The sequence below is a fragment of the Eurytemora carolleeae genome, unplaced genomic scaffold, assembly GCF_000591075.1.
Source record: "Eurytemora carolleeae unplaced genomic scaffold, Eaff_2.0 scaffold383, whole genome shotgun sequence".
In the NCBI taxonomy this organism is placed as follows: domain Eukaryota; kingdom Metazoa; phylum Arthropoda; class Copepoda; order Calanoida; family Temoridae; genus Eurytemora; species Eurytemora carolleeae.
The window spans coordinates 273,438-294,447 of NW_019396487.1; the positions used below are offsets into that span (position 1 = coordinate 273,438).

The 21,010-nt window shown below is 30.9% G+C and overlaps 1 protein-coding gene across 1 annotated transcript; it reads right to left on the bottom strand.

Moving 5' to 3' along the window:
- Positions 1 to 4,798: 4,798 nt before the first annotated feature.
- On the bottom strand, positions 4,799 to 15,886 carry LOC111704195 (sodium- and chloride-dependent GABA transporter 3). Its single transcript, XM_023476349.1, has 18 exons — positions 15,877 to 15,886; positions 15,402 to 15,455; positions 15,090 to 15,248; positions 14,637 to 14,726; positions 14,398 to 14,515; positions 13,352 to 13,484; positions 12,525 to 12,597; positions 10,589 to 10,696; positions 9,441 to 9,498; positions 9,031 to 9,124; positions 8,029 to 8,151; positions 7,178 to 7,257; positions 6,968 to 7,118; positions 6,527 to 6,597; positions 6,090 to 6,226; positions 5,928 to 6,013; positions 5,437 to 5,547; positions 4,799 to 4,838 (listed from the first exon to the last, which is right to left on the bottom strand). Exons 1-18 carry the CDS (start codon positions 15,884 to 15,886, stop codon positions 4,806 to 4,808), a joined length of 1,689 nt encoding a protein of 562 aa, XP_023332117.1. The 3' UTR covers positions 4,799 to 4,805.
- Positions 15,887 to 21,010: the final 5,124 nt, after the last annotated feature.

A 21,010-nucleotide genomic window follows, 5' to 3' on the forward strand; every position in this document is an offset into this window, starting at 1 on the left:
ATTAGATATCAATGTTTTTGTTTTTTAAAACTATTTATTTTCATTGCGGTTTCTATGCAAAAGTGACTTGCGCATTTCTTGTTTATAAGAAGCAATGTAGAAACGCACTAAACTTAACTTGTTTGAGTTAGAAAAACGACGGTATAAGTATTCCACATTTTAATTAGATTCATGGTTTCAATGATACTGTAAATCTGTTGTAATTCGGACATTGCCATCTTTGCATAAATGTTCATTAAAATTACGCAAACAGGATCCCGTTAATTTGTTAATTGTTAACTAAAAACGATCCTGAGTCCCGAATTCAATGAATTAGAGCCGCGTCTCAAATCCGCAAAAAAACGGTTTCAATTGAGCGGCGATTTAAATCTTAAAACATTGAATACGATTTTAAGTGGAACATACAACATTTGAGCTGTTGCTTCAATTTAAGGTGCGGCTCAAATTCTTTAAATTCTGCCTCTGTTTTCTTAAAGTTTATTCTCTCGTACTGTAGATGACAATATTTCATTGCATCATAATTTATTTAATTATAGTTTTGTACAATCTACATATTTTATAAACATTAAATCTCTAAGACCAGAGTTTTGGGAGTAAATGTTGCTTTGATGAGAAAACTACGATCTGGTAGTATTTAAAGTTTCATCATAAAATCTTTTGGTAAATTGAAGTTTACATTTATTCCTAAAAATCTGGCTCTAACTATATTTCATTTACAAGGGGTTATATCTATATTTTAATTTAAACATCTAATAGAAATACCGCAAAAAAAAACTTTTCAACAATTGTGTATTCTATATTTAACAATTAATGTTTAATTGAATGACAGCATGTAGAATTCGATAAATATTGTTATAACATTGAAACCTTGAAACCAAAATAATATTAAAAAAATTATTAACATTAAATTGATCACATCACATTAGGATATTTAAAAATGCATATTTGATACAAAAACAACCCTTTTTTCTTTAAAAATAATCAAAAAACTAAAAACTTTTAATTTCACAAAAAAATTGTTTCTTTATCTATTTAATTCTTGCACTTAAAGGGACTGTAAAGGAAAAATGAAAGGGGGTATAGGCTGAAAGTTAATCACTTTTAGCTCTCAATCGCGACCCATGAAAGTTAAACATCTGATGTTCCTATCTCGTGAAATTGATTTACAACTTTGTTAAATTTATACGAAAATTAATATATATACAATTTTGTATAAAAGTAGTGGGTTTAAAAAGATCAAATTCAGCAAATATGCAACCAATCTGAAAACAATGATATCCCAGAGAAAGCTAATTGTAATAATCCAATTTTAATTTTATATTTGTTATTTCTATTTTATATAGACTTAATTCATAATATTATTTATACGTCCGTATTGCTTGACCAGAAATTCCACCAATGGCAATGCAGTAAAGTGGTCACGTGATACATGCGGAGACACATGACCAGTATACTGCTCTGCCATTGGTGATAGTTCTGCTCACGTGATTTTAGTTTAAGATTTTCTAAATTTTACATATATGAACTTTTGTATAATTTTAACACAGTTTTATATCAATTTCTCGAGACAGGAACATCAGATAAAACTTTCATGGGTCACGATCAAGAGCTAAAGTGATTAGCTTTCAGCCTATACCCCCTTTCATTTTTCTTTTACAGTCCCTTTAAGCAAGGTTATTGAAGATGAAAATGTATTTTAATGTGATTAGGATGTGCGGGGAAAATATAACTCAAATAATATAATGACCAAAAATATAATGACCAAAAATATAACCATCTTTTTTAATGAAAATATAACCATTTTTTTTACCAAAATTATAACCATTTCCCCCCAAAAAAATATAGCCATTTTTTTACTAAAAATATAACCAATTCTTAAGCAAAAATCTTTTCTGATGATCAGAATCAATTTTTATTAATGCGTAAATGTGATTTCTCATTTTATCAAATAAAAGCAATGAGATGTTCGCACAATAAACAGAAAATGTTCCAGTTAATGTAAGAAACTTCGGAGTTTACGAGGAATCAGTGTTAAGTATCAAATCCATCTCCACGAGTAGGATGTTCACATTCCTTTCCTCTCTTAAAAAGGGGGACACTATAGAAGGCAAAAGTGGGGGATATACACTATGTATACCTATAAAGAGAGTATGAAGAAGAAAACTGACGTATACTGAGGATGCAAAAAGTGCAGATAAAACATATTTTTTTCAAAATTGGTTATATTTTTGGTTTAAAAATGGTTATATTTTTGGTTAAAAATGGTTATATTTTTGGTTTAAAAATGGTTATATTTTTGGTTAAAAATGGTTATATTTTTGGTTAACAAATGATTATATTTTTAGGCAAAAATGGTTATATTTTTGGTTAAAAAATTGATATATTTTTGGTTTAAAAAGTTATATTTTTGGTCGAAAATAGTAAATTTTGGGCTAAAAAAATGGTTATATTTTTGGTCAAAAAAGATACATTTTTGGCTAAAAAATGGTTAAATTTTTGGTAAAATAAGCATTTTTTTTTAGTCAATACTGTTATATTTTTAGCCAAAAAAATTATATTTTTGGTCGAAAAAAGATATTTATTTTAGCCTAAGAAAGGTTTTATTTTTGGGAAAAAGTTATATTTTTCGTCGAATATGGTTATATTTTTGGTTGTTCATATTTCTGGTTTGTTATACTTTTGTCAGTTATATTTTTAATCTGTTATATTTTTGGTCGTTATATTTAAAGTGGTTATATTATTAGCGTTATATTTTCCCCACCCATCTGATTAGCGATTATATTTTCCGTTGATTTTAATTGTCAAAAAGCTAATAACGATTACGATTGCTTTGCTTTACCCTTTAGTTTATATAAAAAATTTGAAAGTACGATTTTGAAAGCAGGGTTGTTAAAATTAGGTTGAAGCAGAATTCTAATAGGATTTTTTTAAATGAAGCTAAATCTGTCAAAAATAAAAATACTGAAAAACGGTTATGGTTATTAAAAAAATCATTTTTAGATGATGAGCTTTCACAAGGACCATTAATGAGTAATTACAGGGTTACACACAAAGACATGAAGATTTACAGCTTCTTTCTAGTTTCATATCTTAAATTCGTTGGGGGAACTTTTGAATGGTGGATATCGAGATTAAGGATATCCCATTCTAAAGTTTCTAGCTCAGTACACTTTATTCTTTTGTTTCTGCACATTAATCTTATAATTTTAAGGTTGTATGGAATGAAGTATTTAGATTTAAGGTGGTATATTTTTTCATGATACTATGTTGAATTTTATCTTTTGTAAGTAAAAACCAGTATATACGGTATACAAAAAAAGGAGAAACAAATATTGTTTTACAATAGTATTGTTAATAGATAAAATTGAGCAAATAGAAATGAAAATTGCATTGTTCATATCGATTCTCAAAAAAGGTTAATGTCATAGACTATTTCGGAAAATTTCAGAAAGCTTCTTAACTAGAGTTTGTCTAAACTTTAGCTAAATACATATATTTTTTGGGATTTGAGCTTTGAGAATAACATAGATTCTTTTTGGCTTTATTAAAGTTGTAGACTTTGGATATTTCAAACAATGAATTCTGTGGGATCAAATTTTCTAAGTTCGAAATGTCAATGATTTACACCATCGCATCAGGTTGTAATGATAAAAAGAGATTAGAACAATTGAGTTTGTGGCAAAGACTCAATTCCTTTTAGAAAAGCATTGCTCTGAATTTAAAATTTTGGCTTCCTAAAAATCTAAATCAATATCATTAGGCGAAATGTTTTAGTAATTTTGGAGTTTTGTTATTAATGATTTTTTAAATATAAAAAATATTGGATTAAAATAGAACCAATAATCTTTTGTTAAAATTTCATTTTTATGCTATAATCATTTAAAAAATATTTCTTAAAATCATCTTAAGGCAATACCATACATATTACATATAGCTAAAGGTGACTCAGACTATTATACAAATGCAAATGGTTAATGGAAATGTTTTAGTGTTTCCGAACATCCTGCATTCTTATTTAAGGTAAAATTCAAATTCACGACTTATCTTAAAAAAACTTTTATATAAGCTGTTTCGAAGTTTATTGGAAAGAAACAAAAAAGTCTAATTTATGACACTATATCTTGGAAACCCAGCTTTTCCTGAAAAATAGATTTTCTCTGTAAAAGTCAAACCAATCAAAGCTTAGACTTTTTAATTTAAATAATGAGCATTATATCTGTGAAATATAAACTGTGATTAATATTCAAGAAGTAGGAATTTTCCGTTTCCTTCACAAACATGAAATGATCTATTCTATAACAGTATATAGATTTCAAAGCATAATTACGATAAAAATGGAATGCTTCTACAACGTGGCTCAAAAGTTCAGAATTAAGTAATTAAGAATTAAGTAAAGACGACTTGAAACTCTTCTACCATGGTTTTGGTCTTTAAATGGCTTATTTAGTGTTTGACAAGAGAGAAAGAATTGTTTAAAACTGAATTGCAGGTAATCATGAATGAAAGGAAACCCACACTATTTATTCCGTACAGTCGTCTCTGAAGTCTCATTCTTTGTTGGTAGCACTGTATGTACAGGTTGATCCAATCCTATACATTTTCCCTCCTGCCTTACAGCTATCTATTTATTAATCTTCATTTTTGCAACAACTTCTCTATTTTATGCAACAAAATGATTACCCCTGATATGAAGCACTAATTTCGAATACGCAAAAGATTGTAATAAGAGTTTAGTCTTCGACATTTTCCTGATTTTTTCTTCTTGTTAAATGTCGTCTTGGCACTGTTTACTGGAAGGTGCTTCTTCACTCAGGATTGGGCGCCAAAAAGGACTGATTCTAAAAACGTCATATCTTATAACAGAGTCATGTGGTAAAAATTAAATTAGTGAATTTGTAAATGTACAAGATGTCCCTCCAAACATGACCGTTGAAGGTCGTCTTTAATGTTTAAAATTATTTGCGGCATTTACTTGAAAACCTACTCTTGCATGTATGATTCTTCATCTTAACGCAATAGTCACGGAATTCTCCTAGTTCTTGCATTTCCAAAATCTGGTTTGTCATTTTTGTGCTGTCAACATTACTTTATTATTGAGAATTGTGTTCAGGTTAATTAAATAAATCAAAATAGTCGAAAACTGAACAAAAAGTCAACCACATTTTGGCAATGATTTTTAACTCTAGAATTTTACTTCTTAACTTAAGTTTATGAATAAATTATTTCAAAGATTAAAGACGACCTTCAAGCTGTCTTATTACTGTCACGTTTCGTGGGACATACACGGATGATTTGATTTTAATATCTTCATATTCACTGATAGAATTTTTAGATTATTTCATTATAAAAGATTACAGTTCTAATAAATTGTTTACCATTTTAACACGTTTTTAATGAAAAAAATGAAAAAATTTTCAATAAATTATAAGTTTTTACCTTAATCAATTTAGCAGAGCTTTCTGCATTCATTAAATGAAGTTGACTCGCTTTGCTCTCTAGCTTGTAACGTTGACTTTTTATATCCGGGGTAATGCCACGATTCAGTTTCTAAACAAACATTAACATTGATAAATACAGTGGTATTTAGAATATAGTGGAATAATTGTCGTATTCTTCTTTTCATTTTGAACTCTGTTTTCTAATTATCACTGTAGAAATATCAGGTCTTGGCTGCAGCTCGGAATATTCGATGAACAGAGTCATAAGCTCATTACTTTAAACTCGAAAGGTGAGATGAGATCAGATTTACAAATATTGAATTGCGCCGGTCAGCTTTATCATCTCTTATTGGGCCGGGGGTAATTTTGACCATGGAAGGTTAAAGGCCGGGCTGGATTATTTATCTATTTAGTTAAGTTTATTTAAAAGTTTCCAACTTATTTAATCTCTGAATTAAATTGATTACTTAATATTTAAAAGAATATTACCTCTGCTAGGGTTCCCTCACCCTTCCACAAGTAGTAGAGTGCATACCCTGGAATCCAAAGCATGGAAGAGAATGACATCATAAACCCTAGAATTTGAGACTCTCATAAACAAACTTTTCACAGTTTCGATTTTAAAACTTAAAATCTGGAAGAATATTATACCTATAACATGTGCCCATTCAGGGTATTCTACAGTTCCATATTTGACTGGTTCAAACTGAACCACGTAGAAGATGAAAATGACCGCCATGACCAGAGGTGCCACAGCTCCCCAGCTTAAAGTCCAGTATCTGTTTGGCCTGAAAGCAGTGAAAAACTTATTATTAATGATATTCCTCGTTTATATACAGTGGTCGACGTTTATATCAATACAATGAAGACAGCCTTTCAATTTAAGTTTCGATTTCCAACAAGTTTTTTTCTTCTTCGAAGAACAAGTTTTCAAGTAAACAAAAAGAAGCAGTTAATTGACAGCTTCTCTTTTTTTCAGTGTTTATATATATCCAAGCTGTGCTGAAAGCTTGGTAGACGTGTTCATGGTATTGATATATACGACGACGATTGCAGAATTTGTTTATCTGCCTGTATAGTGTTTATACCTGTATCCGGTCATCTGCTCTACTGCTCCTGCAAACCTCTGTGTTCCAAAGATCCATCCAATTGCAATNTTGTTACTATTTCTTTGCAACCTGATAACCTTTTATTTGTCAAACTTAAACTATTTGATCTTACAGAATTCATACCTGGAAATATCATGGGTCTACAACAATGGTTTACAAAGATATAGGGATTAGAAAATTAGAGCAAAACTCAATTCCTTTTCCATAAAGTGAGAAACTATCCTATACCTGGAAGAAACAGCACCACAGTATTGGTATACCTGGAAGATACAGCACCATGGTATTGGTATACCTGGAAGATACAGCACCACAGTATTGGTATACCTGGAAGAAACAGCACCACAGTATTGGTATACCTGGAAGAAACAGCACCACAGTATTGGTATACCTGGAAGAAACAGCACTACAGTATTGGTATACCTGGAAGAAACAGCACCACAGTATTGGTATACCACTGGCCCCATAGAAATCCATCAACTGAAAGATGTACGCTCCTCCGTTTGTTACCATTGGAAGTCCAAGCAGAAATAGAAATATGACAAGACCTGCTGTAAACTGTCGTCTGATTGGCCTAAATATTTAAATCAATAAATTAAATTAAGGTTGATTATGAATAACAAAAGTACAGACCTGAGTTTTTCCGGCCACATGTCGACAATACCAGTGACAAGGGACTCAACCAAGCAGAACTCACTGTCAATTCCAATAGTCTATAGATAGACAATACAAATATTTTAGAAGAAAAATATAATTTGATCAAGAATTGTACTAGAAATATTTCTCATAAACTTTATTACGCAAAAAGACAAGTATGAAAATATATAAACTAATTAACTCCAAAATACGATAAAATTTGGACAAAAATTGCACAGCGATTTAAATCTGAAGCTATACGCTGAGTTACCCGCTCAAATATAGTAAAACTTACAAATATACAACAAAGAAAAGGATTTTAAGCAAATTGTAGTTTTTTGCTGTAAGGACTCAATAGGTTGGACTCCTTATATTTCATATTGAAATTAAGAAAAAGAAAATGGGCATAGAATGCAGAAAAAAACTTCTTACAACGAGAATGTTGGATTAGATAGAGCATGAATTAATTAAATGGCCAAATGCTTTTTAGAAAGTTTGTGTCCTATTTGACTGATCTAGCCAATGCTTTTCTTCCAGAAGGAAGAGTGGGGGGGGGGTCGAGAAAAACTAAAAGAGGAGGGGCCGTTTTTTTGTTTTATAACATTCTTAACGATTCTTAAAGTTATTTTATTCAATATCTCCCACACATAGATTTAGACTTCTATAAAAGTTGTATTACTTGTTAAGACTGGGTTGACTTTAAAGGTTCGCAACGCTTAACTCACTTACTCATTTATACATGTCTTCAGGTTTATTTTTAACGAAGTATTTGGCAAAATCCTGATTGATTTTTGCGCGAGGGTTTGTAACCGATTGGATCACTGTGCCTAGAAAATATGTTAAGTTACCACAAGCATGAAGAAGAATATGATCGCCCAGACGGATCCTCCAGGGAGCTTGAGGACAACCTCCGGGTAGGTGATATACACCAGGCCAGGACCAGAGTTCACAACACTTTTTACATCAACTCCCTGGAATCATTAAACCTTGATGTTAACCTTCGCAAGTTTAAAAAGGTAACTTAAAATTTTTTCGAAATAATTCGGATATTTTTGGAGAAAACATCAGTTCAATAGCAAATCTAATTATGCAATTATGCGACAACATTAAAATCTTCTTAAGTCTTAATTGGCAACCAAAGTTTGCAATTTTGATTATGGCTATCAAATAGAGTTAAATTTGGGCAAAATCTGTATATTTCATGTCATTTTGAAGATTAAAAAACCCTGTGTCCGTATTTAATGAATTTAAGTTGCGTCTCAAATCCCCCAAAAACCGGGTTCAATCGAGCGTCGGCTTAAATCTTGAAAAATTGAATGCACTTTTAAGTGAAACCAACCATATTTGAGCCGCGGCTTAAATTTAAGCCACAGCTCAAATTCTTTAAATTACTAACAACTGAACGATGGCTGGTTGAAAGTCCATTCATGAAATCTTGATAAAACGTTGAGAAAAAGAATCTCAATTCTAGTAGGAAAAGAATGGTTAAGTTAATAACATTGATTTGTAATTATTTTGTGTAAAGATAAATTGATTAAAGCAGAACCAACATACAGTTAATACATTTTAGATAAGAACTTTGGAGACATCGAAAGAATAAATAAAAATGACTTTTTCTTAACCTACTGATAATTAAAACTGTTCCCGCATTTTTAATTTTTTTTTTTATTTCTACAATTACTGAGATTTAGGCATAAAAGTACAAAACCCATTGAAAAATTTTCAAGGCGACATTTTATAAATTCTTTCGATTTCTCCAAAGTTCTGGGTTAAACTGTAAAAAAATAAGAAAAAATAAGTCACATTTTTTATGAACTTTTGAATAAGTATTATTATTATAAAATTGTGACCTGGTTGTACGCCATATGACCTAGAATTGAGAAAGTAACTGTTCCTGCGAGAAGACAAGTTCCAGTGTTTACCAGGCATGTAATCACTGTATCCCTAGTTAAGCACATCAATTAGCAACATTTTTTTTGAAACAGTAAAAAAAATGGCGGTCTGATACAGCTGATGTACCGTTGCATATATCAATACAATGAAGACGACTTTCGATTTAAATTTTGATTTAAATAAGCATGGACAATCACTACACATAAACACGGAAACCAAAAGAAGTGCTGATAAAAAAATCTTCTATTTAATTACTTGTAAACTTATATTTCGAAAAAATCTTGTTAACAAGTAAAACTTTAATGATAAAGTAGTCTTTATTGTATTGATATATTCGCCGACCGCTGTATATATAGTATATACTCACTTTACACAGTTGTGATAGAACTTATTGTAAGAACCTAGAGCTGGCAAAGCTCCTGTACCTAAACAAGAAAACTTCAATAAAAACTTGTCGAAGATTTAAAGTTTGCAACATTGCATGCATTATGCTAATACCCTAAATAAATTAGACTAGACCAAGGACTAGATAGCTCATGTCGTCTTCACCATACCCGGAGTGTTTCAGCTGAAATTCTAAATATGAAATTATCTCTGTACTAGCTACGTCCATACAGTACATTAAATAAAAAGAGTTGCGGCAAGTATTGTTTATAATCCGAGTCCGTACATATGTATGGAGTGTTTTGTTATGTTTTGAGAACCAGTAATACACCCAATTCAGAATGGCAACCATTTAAAATTGGTTTTCTACAGATTGACCCCGAGAATAAAACGTATTCATTGACCTTTTTGTATGACGAGTTCATGATGTACAAGGGGTTGTACAGTTTTCAGCTTTATAGTCTGCATAAACAATCTATTCTAATGTATCTAAGGCTAATGCTCAAAATTAACCCCGGAATATTCTTTTGGATCTTCCTCTAAAAGATAAATGATCCTTTTTTAAAAGAAAGTTCGTTAAATGTCGTCTTTTTAAAAACTACACAACCTTTTAAAAATAACATTCCTCAGATCATTGGAGGCATTCGTACTTGAGACATCGTAAGTAGAAATCAATACTTAATTGTCTAAACCAGCACGCTAATAAGTGCCTAATATATAGTCTTGTGAACATCACATATATGTGGAAAATAGCCATACTAGAGATTTGATTTGAATTCTTTGTTAATGGAAGCCCCTCTAATTTATCCATTTAACTATTTACCCATTTACCCATTTACCTACAGTGAAACCCTTAATAACGAATACATCGAAAGAATTCATCAAATGTCGTATTCTTCACTCTCTGATAATGGAATGTTGAAGATATTTAGTTTATTAATTAAATGATCTTATGGAACTCTTTAAAACTGTTCCCGCATATTCATGGCTATTTATTTATTTTCGCAAATACTGAAATTTAAGTAATATAGTATAAAACTCATTGAAAAATATTCAAGACGACATTTGATAAATTCTTCCGATGTATTCGTTAATAAGGGTTTCACTGTATTTACCCATTTACCTATTTACCTATTGAATATGCGAAGAAAATCTGAGTGGCTGAGTCAATCCAGCATTCAGAGGTCCAGAGTTTGGACCAGTCCGGGGTTATGTACAATAGTAGTCCCTGTCCGGCTCCTGTAATATACAGTGTACGTTTTATATAAAACTAGCTGAAGTGCATGCGTTGCCCGTGGCTTTTTAAAACACTGCGGAATTTTGAACAAAGAAATCGATTTTTTAGCCTTTTTTACCCCCGGGGTTTCCATGGGTTCCTTAAAAAAATTAGCCAATTTGGTTCAGCCGTTTGGCCAGCTATAGCTAACAAATATATATTTACAAATAGGGTATTTTGAATTTTTTTTCAGTTTTAAGGGAGTGATCGGCAATGCATAGTGGATGAACTAAGTATGCAGTATTGTAGAAAATATTTTTATGATTCATTTGATTCATTTCCACGATGTATAATTACTAAGATTAAGTGCAAAGTCGACGTTCAAAATCTTAAAATAAATAGATGTTTAGGAATATATTTCTCAAAAGAAATTTGTCAATAAATCAATGCTAGAATTAATTATTTCGTTTTCATCTTTGTATTGAATTTCTTATTTTCTATGAATTTGTTCGCAGATTTCTACAAATTCTTCAAATGTCGTCAATTAAATTTCCTGAAAATCTGCAGAAAATCTTTGTGAATAATGAGAGATTATAGAAACTAATAATTGAATAAGATTACTTATTTTCGATGATAAGAGTTTATTTTTATTTTTTCAACCTGTTCCAAAACAACTAATTAGTTTAATGTAGAATTTTGTTTAAATTTTTAGTCGTTGTTAGTAGAAAGCAGTTGAGGTGTCAACACCTCCTCTCTCTGAGGGAAAGCATGCAAAATGTTTGCAGAATATATTCAGGACTAGGGCCGCAACCCTTATATAATCTTTTTGCTGTCAACGAGTATGGGTTCACACCCTTTGCTAATGGTGGATGTCAAAGTCTACTACAGTCAACAAGAATGGGTTCACACCCTTTGCTAATGGTNAGCATTTTATTTCTGCAGCTTGAGATGAAAGTCATCAATCTATAGTTGTGAGAAAAAGGTACCCAGGAACCCAGGTACCCAGGAACCCAGGTACCCAGGTACCCAGGTGCCCAGGTACCCAGGAACCCAGGAACCCAGGAACCCAGGAACCCAGGAACCCAGGAACCCAGGTACCCAGGTACCCAGGTACCCAGGTACCCAGGAACCAAGGAAAAAACAATCTGAAGATAACATTTTGCATTTACCACATTCTTAAGAAATAATAATAACAACTTTGTTGTCTTTTTTATTATTTATTTATTACTGCACTCTATCTTCGATAGCAAATATATTCCAAAAACTTTTAGGGTTCAGAGCCAAAGAACTTCAACTTTGAAACCAATTTGGCTCGTTTTTGTAGTATTTAATCTTTCTAAGCACAATGAGAGTCAGAAAACTTAAGAATAGGAAGACGACTTTTAAACTGAAGTTATGACTTCAAATAGTCAAATATACTTAATTATGATTTAATGTCTTTTTCCTATTTCACAGTTTTATGGTATTCACAGTACTGTAAATGAATTAAAAACTTTGATGGTTAACTTGTCTTGTGTTGTATTTTATGACTGTTGTCAAATACATCAATATCAAATGCAAATTATACAGGGTTACCCACAAAGGATGAGCCTTTAGAGAAGACTAGAAGAAATTCATACTGCCTTTTTCTTTATACTCATATCTTCCTGCAACTTTAAACTTGTTTCGTTCTTTGTCAAATTATTAAATATGCCATTTAACGATCACAAGGCAAAATACTTAATTCAATCTTGGAAGCATCTTATTCAAAGAGTTCCGGGTCGTCTTTACAGCCTCGTCCTTTGTGATAAACACTGTACAAACATGAAGAAAGTTCTATAAAATTGTGATTGTTAAAAAAAAACATGTTACCGGGTAAAGTTATTGCTTTAAACAACAGGGTGATCATCACGAAATAGGGGAAGAGAGCTGTAAACCATATAATCTAAAGCATTACTTATGAATAAAATAATGTAATTAAATAGAATTTATTTATTTCACACCGAACATAAAGGGACTGTAAGCGAAATTTCTAGTGACCCTTAAAACTTTTGACATTCATTTCGTTCCCCGATAAACAGCCAATGGTTACCGTAGTAAAACTTGAAACTATGCTTACAGTCCCTTTAAGTGATATTTTTAAGAATTTTCTAGTCCAATTTCTAAATAATATTATTTCTAATCCATCTAATCAAATATTTCAACATTTTCTCCAATTAAAATTGGTCTATATAACAACAGGTAGATAATTAATTACTTGCAACAACATAGAAATGATTTGATGAAAAGTATTGAATGAATTCGCAAATGAAATGGAAGACTTATGCAACTGGTCCAACTTGAATCTTATTTCTGCCATGAACATCGCGAAATTAAACGAATATGATGGACGTTTCATTATAAAATGAATACCGGCTTTAGGTATAAAAATGGAACAAAATAAAAACAATGAATGGATAAAAAATACTAAAAATAATGATTAATGGTTAAATACATAACTTTTCGATAGATGAATACTTTTTTGAATAAAAGAATACATTTCCTCCTGGATAAATGACTAATTACACCCCTATTTAATAGTTAATAATCCGAGCCGGTACAACATGTACTGTTTATTTATTCGGTCGTACTGTCCAGTCTAGACTTCCCAGTGAAAATCGACCCAGCACGTTTTATGCAACATAGATCACAGTAATTACCTTCCCGGATGAATGAAGACCCTTCCATATGATGAGGTAGACAATGACCCAGGCCAGTATCAGGGTTCCCATCAAGTCCCAATTCATCCCTCCCAACTCAGATATACCGCTGGTGATATTCAGCGCTCTCCGACTAAAAAAAAGTTTTTTATTAAAACAATATGATTTAAAAACACAATGTTTACAGAAATGATCTGAACAACAAATGTCAACATCTTTACACGTTACAAATCTTAAAATTTAATTATTTCAAAAATTCCTATATGCTTTTTAAAAAAGTAAAAGAATTTTGATTAAATAAATGAAAAGATTGAATCTTCAAATTAAAAACTGTCACGTAATTCATTGATTCTTTCCTATTCAAGTAAATGATTGGATTTGATGTCCTGTAAAGCAACTCACTTGATCCCTTGAAAGATTTAGGGATAGTTAAAAATGAAAAAAAAGTTTTAATTTTAAAAGAACAAACCACAAAATACGATTTACAAAAAAATATGGGAGCTTGAAGAGCAACAGCTAAACTAAAAATGCGGTATAAATGTACTTTATACCAGGTTAAAGTTCATATTGCTACTGTGTGTAATAAATAATAGATATACAGCTATAGCACACAAAACGAAGCCTATGATAGGCCGGGTACTGTAAAAAGTCTGGCCGCGCCAAGGCCAAGGCCGATACATGGGGTCGGTCGGTCTGGTTCGAATTTAAATAGACCCTAGACGTCTGTGACAGATTCCTGTATGTATTTAATGTACATTATCACCCTTTAGAAATATTTAATGTACATTGTCGCCCTTTAGAAATATTTAATGTACATTGTCGCCCTTCAGAAATATTTAATGTACATTGTCACCCTTTAGAAATATTTAATGTACATTGTCGCTCTTTAAAAATATTTAATGTACATTGTCGCCCTTTAGAAATATTTAATGTACATGTTACCCTTTAGAAATATTTAATGTACATTGTTACCCTTTAGAAATATTTAATGTACATTGTTACCCTTTAGAAATATTTTATAGAAATAGAATATAAATGTTACTTACTCCCAATATTCTTCAACCGGAGATTTGGTTTGGTTTGGTAATATGGTTTGGTCTCCTGATATGGTTTGGTTTTCTCCACCAATACCCTCACTACAATACTCAGTGTTCCAATCATTGCCTGGATAAAATAAACGAGATTGGCACTGAACCAGAAAAAAAGGTTTTAATAATTAAAAAGGAATAATGTGAATTAGCAAGAAAAAAAATTGGTGTCTTATTTTATTTCTAAAAAAACTTACTGCAGTCCTTCCAAGGTAGGTTCGGAATATTTATCATCGTAGAGATCAAATAGAACAGTGTCCAGGCAATAATAATACAGTAGTAGATATCTGGACCAAATCATATATTAAAACATTTATCAATCAATATCAAAATAAGTATTTATTGGCAAATTAATTGAGTTAATCTATTCTAAAGCAACATTATTTCTAAAACAGAATTAAATATCTATATAAATATATTTTGCTTGTCTGGGTGTCTGATTGTTAGTTTAGTTTGTTTTTAACTGACAAACGTAAAAACTGCGGAACCGATCGAGTCTAAATGTTTTGTGGGATTTGACATGATCCCAGGGAAGGGATATGGATGGTTAAAATTGAAAACATTTCCTGCAGAAAATTTCGATTGCTCAAAATCCACGAAAAAAAGATAAGAGAGCGCCCAGGAAGCCTAGTTATTAATAAATGGATTTCCTAGCCAGAATACAATTGTCATTGTAGCGTATCCAACCCCTTGAAGTATTGGAACCAGCTGACCGATCATGGTTAGTCCACCTGATCCAAGATATTGACCGCAAGCAACCTCCTGATAATAGTTGTTACAAATGTTAAAATAATTTACACAAATTATGTCTGATGGTTTATATTTTCACATCTTTAAAAAGAGGAACATTTTTTGTTGTGGAGGAAAAAACTCTTCCATTTCTTTTAAAATACTTTATTTTAATAAAAAAAATTACCAAATAAAGATAATTATAATGATGGTAAAAATAGTATAGAAATTACCTCCTCCATTCTTGTAGCACAGATATGGGAATCTCCATACATTTCCCAATCCGACTAAAAATATTTTTAATTCATTCTTTTTCAAATGAAATTTAGTTTTTGAGATTTTTAAATACATAAAACTGGATTACAAGTAGTAAAGTTGTCATTTCACATCTTATTGAAATATACTTGCATGTTCAGTGAAGTAAAAACATAATCTTTTTTAAAGCAAACGTTTATCTAAATAATATACTTTTAAAAATATCAGTTATGAAGCTAAAATTCATTAACACAATGTTTCATGTTTATGCAATCATTTGTATGAATACGTATCTATATAAATGTATAAATGTATATACATTGAAAATGCAAGGTTCGAATTTCTGGCAAGCTTATCCATAAATTTAATTCTGAACTTTATATTAAATTTAAAACTAAGATTATGAATAAGTTTAAAAAATTAGGTCTAAAATGCATAACGAAAACTAAATACCTCTTGTCATGAATGTTTTTTTTTTGTAAAATGAGAATTAGGCGAATTATATCTAAATTATTGTAAAAATCTAAATATTTTAGTTCCTGAGACGGAGATACAAGAAAAGAGAAAATCCAGTTTATTTGAGAAACTTCCTCGTTGCTTGTCTTCCTCCTAACAATAAAATACAATCTAATTAACAGAAACTTTTTTCAACAAAATTAAATTTTCTAATCCTTATATCTTAGCAACCTGATTGTGCGAATCTTTGATATTGTAAACTTAGATTATTTAATCTATAACAGAATTCATAGTTTGAAATTTCAAAGGTCTGCAACATTGGGATGCTAAGATATAGAAGTTATAAACCTAGTTCCTTAATAGGACCAAAGTTGATTGAAATTGCGTGAAATTACAAACTTTGGTTTTCATCGTCTTTTCAAAAGAAAATATGTTTACAAAAGGTAGAGGGTATAGGGTTTGTTTACACAAAAAACTGATGTGAGTGTAACGTATTTGGACTATTATGAAAAAATGTCCTAACCAATAACAAAGATTGTAAACAAAGGCCGAACATTTTCTGAACAGAGTAGTAAGACCAAACTTGTTTACTAACTATTGAATGTTCTGAACAGAGTAGCAAGGCCAAACTTGTTTACTAACTATTGAATTTTCTGAACAGAGTAGTAAGACCAAACTTGTTTACTAACTATTGAATTTTCTGAACAGACTAGCAAGGCCAAACTTGTTTACTAACTATTGAATTTTCTGAACAGAGTAGCAAGGCCAAACTTGTTTACTGACTATTGAATTTTTACCCTAAACCAGTTCCTGAGCTGTCTTAAAATGTCACAGGAGAGGTGCAGGGTCTTTCGACACTTTAAAGTCACCCAGGTCTCAATAGTTGATGCATGCTTTACATAAATGTGTTGAAGAAAACTATGCAAATAAAAGATGACTGTTTTTTATGAATCTTAGAGTATTCTTGAAAGGACAATTCTTCTTTTATGATATTTAATTTGGCATATTTGTTGAACCATTTCAAACATAGTTTCTTTATGCCACATTTTAGATATTCATGAACATTCCCTTTAATAATTACCTCTACAGCTGCTCCTCCGTCATTTGGAGGTTCCAGGTTTAAATGGAACTTTACAGGCACAGGAGCAGTTTCCTTCACCTATAAACAGTTTTTAAATGGATTATCGACGGATAGAACTGTATAGGGGTTTCTTCCTCCTCCTCATCAGAATCATCACATTCAATCCGTACATCTCTGTATTACAAAATTTAAGTAATTGGAGAGGTCGTTGAACTAATTAACTCAACCGATTCAAATCCTGAATCACTGATTCAAAGTTAAAGATTCATCAGTGTTCAGATAATTAATTAAGAGAGCGAGAGTTCAGGATTTGAACCGGTTGTAGTTAGTTAAATGGAGGTTATTAAATCCGGTCCTCCTTACCTAGTACCTACCTCCTACCCGACTTTTACTATACCTAAAAATTTACCTACTTTGCTTTAACTGTGCCTCACAACCTACCTACCCGACTTTTACTGTACCTAAAAATATACCTACCTTGCTTTAACTATACCTGACATCCTACCTACCTGACTTTTAATACACCTAAAAACATACATATCTACCTTTTATTACATCTGACAACTACCTACCCGAATTGTACTATATCTAACAACTTACCTACCTACCTTTTACTATACCTAACAACCTAACAACCTACCAACCTACCTTTCACCCTACCTAACAACCTACCTACCTATCTGAATTTTATTATACCTAACAACTTACCTACCTTCCTTTTACAATACCTTAACCTACCTGCATATCCACCTATTCATCCAATGATTTACATTGGACTTATTGCTTATCATAACAAAGGAACTATTATGAAATATCAAAGGTCTATAATGTAAGATTGCAAAGATATAAGAATAAGAATTTATTTTAAGAACTCAGTTTCTTTATCTTTGTTTATCTTTGAGTTTGAGTTGTTGGAGATTTCTTTGAATTTATGACTTTTCATGTTTTTTATTTTATAGTTTTTAAAACTTACGTTGTACAATCTTCAGTGTACTTTTTGATTTTTCCAGTCATTAGACCTGTTGCTGCTGTCTTGCTTTCTCCAACCATTTTCTTTACCTGGAATTTTTATAAATTGAAGGAACCTATTATTTACTGGAATGGGAGGAGAAGTACGAAAGTTATTTCCAGGTTTGTAAAATTTCTTTAAACAAAATATAGATTTAAAATTTATTTCGATGTTAATACTTCAATAATATAAACATTTTTTATCAACTCAAGAATTTAAAAAAGGTCGTTTATATCTAATGATACATGGCTTGTCAGTCTGTTTGTATCCAATAAACGTCAATACGGCTAACTAATAAAATTTATCAATTTAAACCGAAAAAATCCGCGATTTTTTGGTTTATTACAGAGTACGGGGGAAAAATGGCAAGTTCTAAACCTGTTACTAAAAAAGTGGCGCAAAACGTCATAAAAACTTTGTTTTTTTTAAATTATGCAATTGCCTCCTGAAATTACTGAATATATTAATTTTACTTGAAAAATGTAAGGACAGATTGTTCTACTACTGCCAACTGTGTTGATGAACTCCTATTAATTTACTAGTTGCTACTGTATAACTGAAGAAATAAATCCAATAGAAGAAAGCCTAGAAAGTTTACTATAAAATATTCATGAAAAGAGTAATTTTAGGGAAGCAAATATTCAACTCTTCTCACTCATCATAGTACTCATAGTCATAACACAGTTCAATTACGACTGAACTGATCTTCCAAATCCGGCTCAAAAAAGGAGAAGAGAGGGATCGGAAATTGTGGAAAAATAAATTTTAAAAAAATATTTAAACGAAAGCTTGGATAGCTAAATTCAAAATTAATCTTATAATAATTTTGCACCCAAATATCATCCCCCTTACATTTTGTTACGTAAATATATCCCGAGTTAGCCTCCACGTGATATGAGGATGGGAGTGGAGGTCAGAGGGGAGGGAAAGGAGGCTGGTTTATGGTCGAAGTCAGGCAGTGGAGGGGGATGCAGTATGACGTTTAAAATAAACCGGCTTGTTCTGGTTTCTAAATCCATAGAAATAAAGTAGTAATCTCTCTTTGTCTGTCCGATCATAACTCGAGAACCCCTGAAACGATTTGCCTCAAATTTTAATAGAGGAACGAAAATGTCTTTGCTTAGTTTTACATTTTAAAGAGAATGACCGGCAATGTATGGTAGTTGAACTGAGAATGTAGTATTGTAGAGAATTTTTTCAAAATCATCCATTTGGGTGGTTACGTTTTGAGAATCGATTTTTGAAAATTCTTAAATAACGACGACAAAAATGTATCAAAAATTCTACAGTAAACTCATCAGTTGTTCAGGAACATATTTCATAATAAAAATTTGTCAATAAATCAATGTTAGAATCAATTACTTCTTTTTCATCATTACATTGATTTGGTTATTTTTTACAAATTTGTTAGCAGATTTCTTAAAATTTTTAGAATATCGCCTTTCAATAAAAATACTTGAAAATCTACACATATTTCATAATAAAAATTTGTCAATAAATCAATGTTAGAATCAATTACTTCTTTTTCATCATTACATTGATTTGGTTATTTTTTACAAACTTGTTAGCAGATTTCTTAAAATTCTTAGAATATCGCCTTTCAATAAAAATACTTGAAAATCTACAGAAAATGTTTGGAAACAATGAAATATTACAGAAACCAATAACTGAAAAAGATTAGTTATTTTCGATGATAAGAATTAAATTTTATTGTTACATTTTTCGTCGTCGTTATTTAATAATTTTAAAAAAATTCTCAAAACGTAACATAAAATTCACATTTGTTTTGGGAGAGGTAAGGAGTTGATTGGTAGGAGATTGTCATGTAATCTGTGGCAGGGTGAGAATTAACAAATTAAATTAAAATACAGGATGTAGAGCTAGGATGGTGGAGACAAACAAGCTAAAAAGAAATTTACTATTACATAAACAGTTTGTCTTAAAAAAGTAAATCTTAATGGAGATTAAGACTTTTTGTGCATGAACTAGTGCAGCTTTATATAAAGATAGACAAATTATTTTATATCATTTCATAGGTGTATTATGTACGAATCATACTATATAAGCACCAATACAAAACATAATAGATTTTGTGAAATAATTGAATAATAAAATACAATAAAAGGACGAATGGTTCCTGTTAATTACATCTCCAAAATGGATTTTTTTAAAAGAATATGTATGTCGTCTTTAAAAAAAAATTTAGAACTTTGTTACATAATGTTGCTTAATAATTTTCTTTGGTCTTCTTTTGTTAAGTTTGCTTGACCTCTATTCAGTTTTGCCAACTGATTACAGAAATGTCATGAGAGGAAATATTGAAGAGATTGAAGTTCTTCAAACAGTGGTAGGCAATTATATTAATACAATGAAGACGACTTTTTAAAAATAATGCTTTAATCCCTAACAAGCATTGTTTAAATTACAAGTTAACAAGTTAACACAGAAAAGCTGTTTAACCAATTCCATTCCTCCACCCCATGATTTAGGGTGCAAGGAAGGATTTCAAAAAAGTTCAAAAATAAATATTTTTACTTTTGACAAATATCAACAACACATGTTTCATTTTTCAAGGGCTTTTCAAATATGTAAATTTTAGCCCTGTCGCTTAATGAATAAAAAAGTTACTAACCCTATCTGATTTTTTAAACTCGCCATTTGACTGTCCTCCACCCTACCCTAAGCAACGACGAAGTTGAAAAAGATAAGAAGTTTTAGGATTCTAATGTTAGCAGTTTTTAAATTATTTAGAAATTATACTAAATAAATCGTGATAAGGTTAATTGTCAACTAATCTTTGTTTACTATTATTGTGCCTCTGCTTTTCTAAAGATTGGTTTAGATTTAAAATAGAAATATAAAAAGTCATCTTCATTGTTTTGATTCATACGACGACGACTGTTCCAACCTAAGAAGTGCATTTCTTTTAAACCATATAGTCTCATTAAGTCATCTCCCAGCTATAAGGGGATTTTAAGGAAGAAAACTAGGTATATATGGTATTGTAAAAGTCACATTATAAAGAAAGACGACCTTTGATA